At 41.5% G+C, this 1090-nt stretch overlaps 1 protein-coding gene across 1 annotated transcript in view; it reads right to left on the bottom strand.

The window, feature by feature from the left end:
• Positions 1-613: 613 nt before the first annotated feature.
• LOC102863520 (collagen alpha-1(III) chain-like) overlaps positions 614-1090 on the bottom strand; it is a 72292-nt gene continuing 71815 nt past the window's right edge. The window contains exons 7-8 of the mRNA XM_006891632.1: positions 781-997; positions 614-750 (exon numbers count right to left, since the gene is read on the bottom strand). Coding sequence (XP_006891694.1) covers positions 614-750; positions 781-997 — 354 coding nt within the window. The remainder of the gene's footprint in view (positions 751-780; positions 998-1090) is intronic.

Raw genomic sequence — 1090 nt, forward strand, 5'->3', positions numbered from 1 at the left:
AATGTTGTGAAAATGGCAATAAAACCAAAGGCAATTTACACATTTAATGCAATCCCAATCCAAATACCAATCCCGTTCTTCAGCGAGATGGAAAAAGCAATCTCCAGTTTTGTGCGGAATGGCAAGAAGCCCCAAATAAGCAAAGCACTCCTTAAGAATAGAAGAATGGTAGGAGGTATCTTGCTCCCTGATTTCAAATCCTACTACACTTCCATAGTGGTAAAGACAGCATGGTACTAGTACAATGACAAACACATAGATCAATAGAATAGAATTGAGAATCCGGAGATCAACCCATCTATTTATGGTCAACTGATTTTTGACAAGGAGATGAAATCAGTCAAGTGGGGAAACGACAGCCTTTGTGTGTGTGTGTGTGTGTGTGTGTGTGTGTGTTTTAAACTGCTTTATTAACTTCACAATATTAAATTTATAGTTTACCTAAGAATGATTGAAACAAACATGAGAGAAACTTTTACATTGACAGAAAACAATATTCAATAAGAAACTGGAAAGTGCAAACACCAAAGAGCTGAAATTCAAACTAAATCACAGCAGCACAAACTGGAAAATAGAAGATATATATCGTTAGTCTCAGGGAAAACAGTAGTATTCAAGGTATAAGGCAAAACTCCTCATGGTTGTCCAGTTCAGGAATTTGGGAGCACATATAATGCTTCATCTGCTGCTCTTTTATCTTTCTTCTGACTTCTTTCCTCTCCTCCGTGTATCTTTCTGCATCATTTCCCTCTTCCCTATTGGGTGTGCCTCATGGAAAATTAGGAGCAAGTCGCCAAGTTCGTCCTCGCCTGCCATTTCCTCCAGGCTGCCGGCCTTCGTTTTCCTGGTGGGCATTTTCCACACTGACATTTTTCCCTGCATGTTCCTTTTTGGACTCCGTTACTCCTGGCCCTATTAGCCTCCTGCTCCTCGCTTCCAGGTGCGTGAAGCGATGCTCAGATCTTCTCCACCTGGTCACTCGGTCCCTGGGCCGCCACTATCCCCGACAGTCTTTTTAACAAATGGTGTTGGCAAAATTGGAAAAATATATGTAAAAGACTCAAGCAAGACCCACACCTCACTCCATACA

Source organism: Elephantulus edwardii, unplaced genomic scaffold (assembly GCF_000299155.1).
Source record: "Elephantulus edwardii isolate Elephantulus edwardi_28Jun2011 unplaced genomic scaffold, EleEdw1.0 scaffold00101, whole genome shotgun sequence".
Classification (NCBI taxonomy): Eukaryota; Metazoa; Chordata; class Mammalia; order Macroscelidea; family Macroscelididae; genus Elephantulus; species Elephantulus edwardii.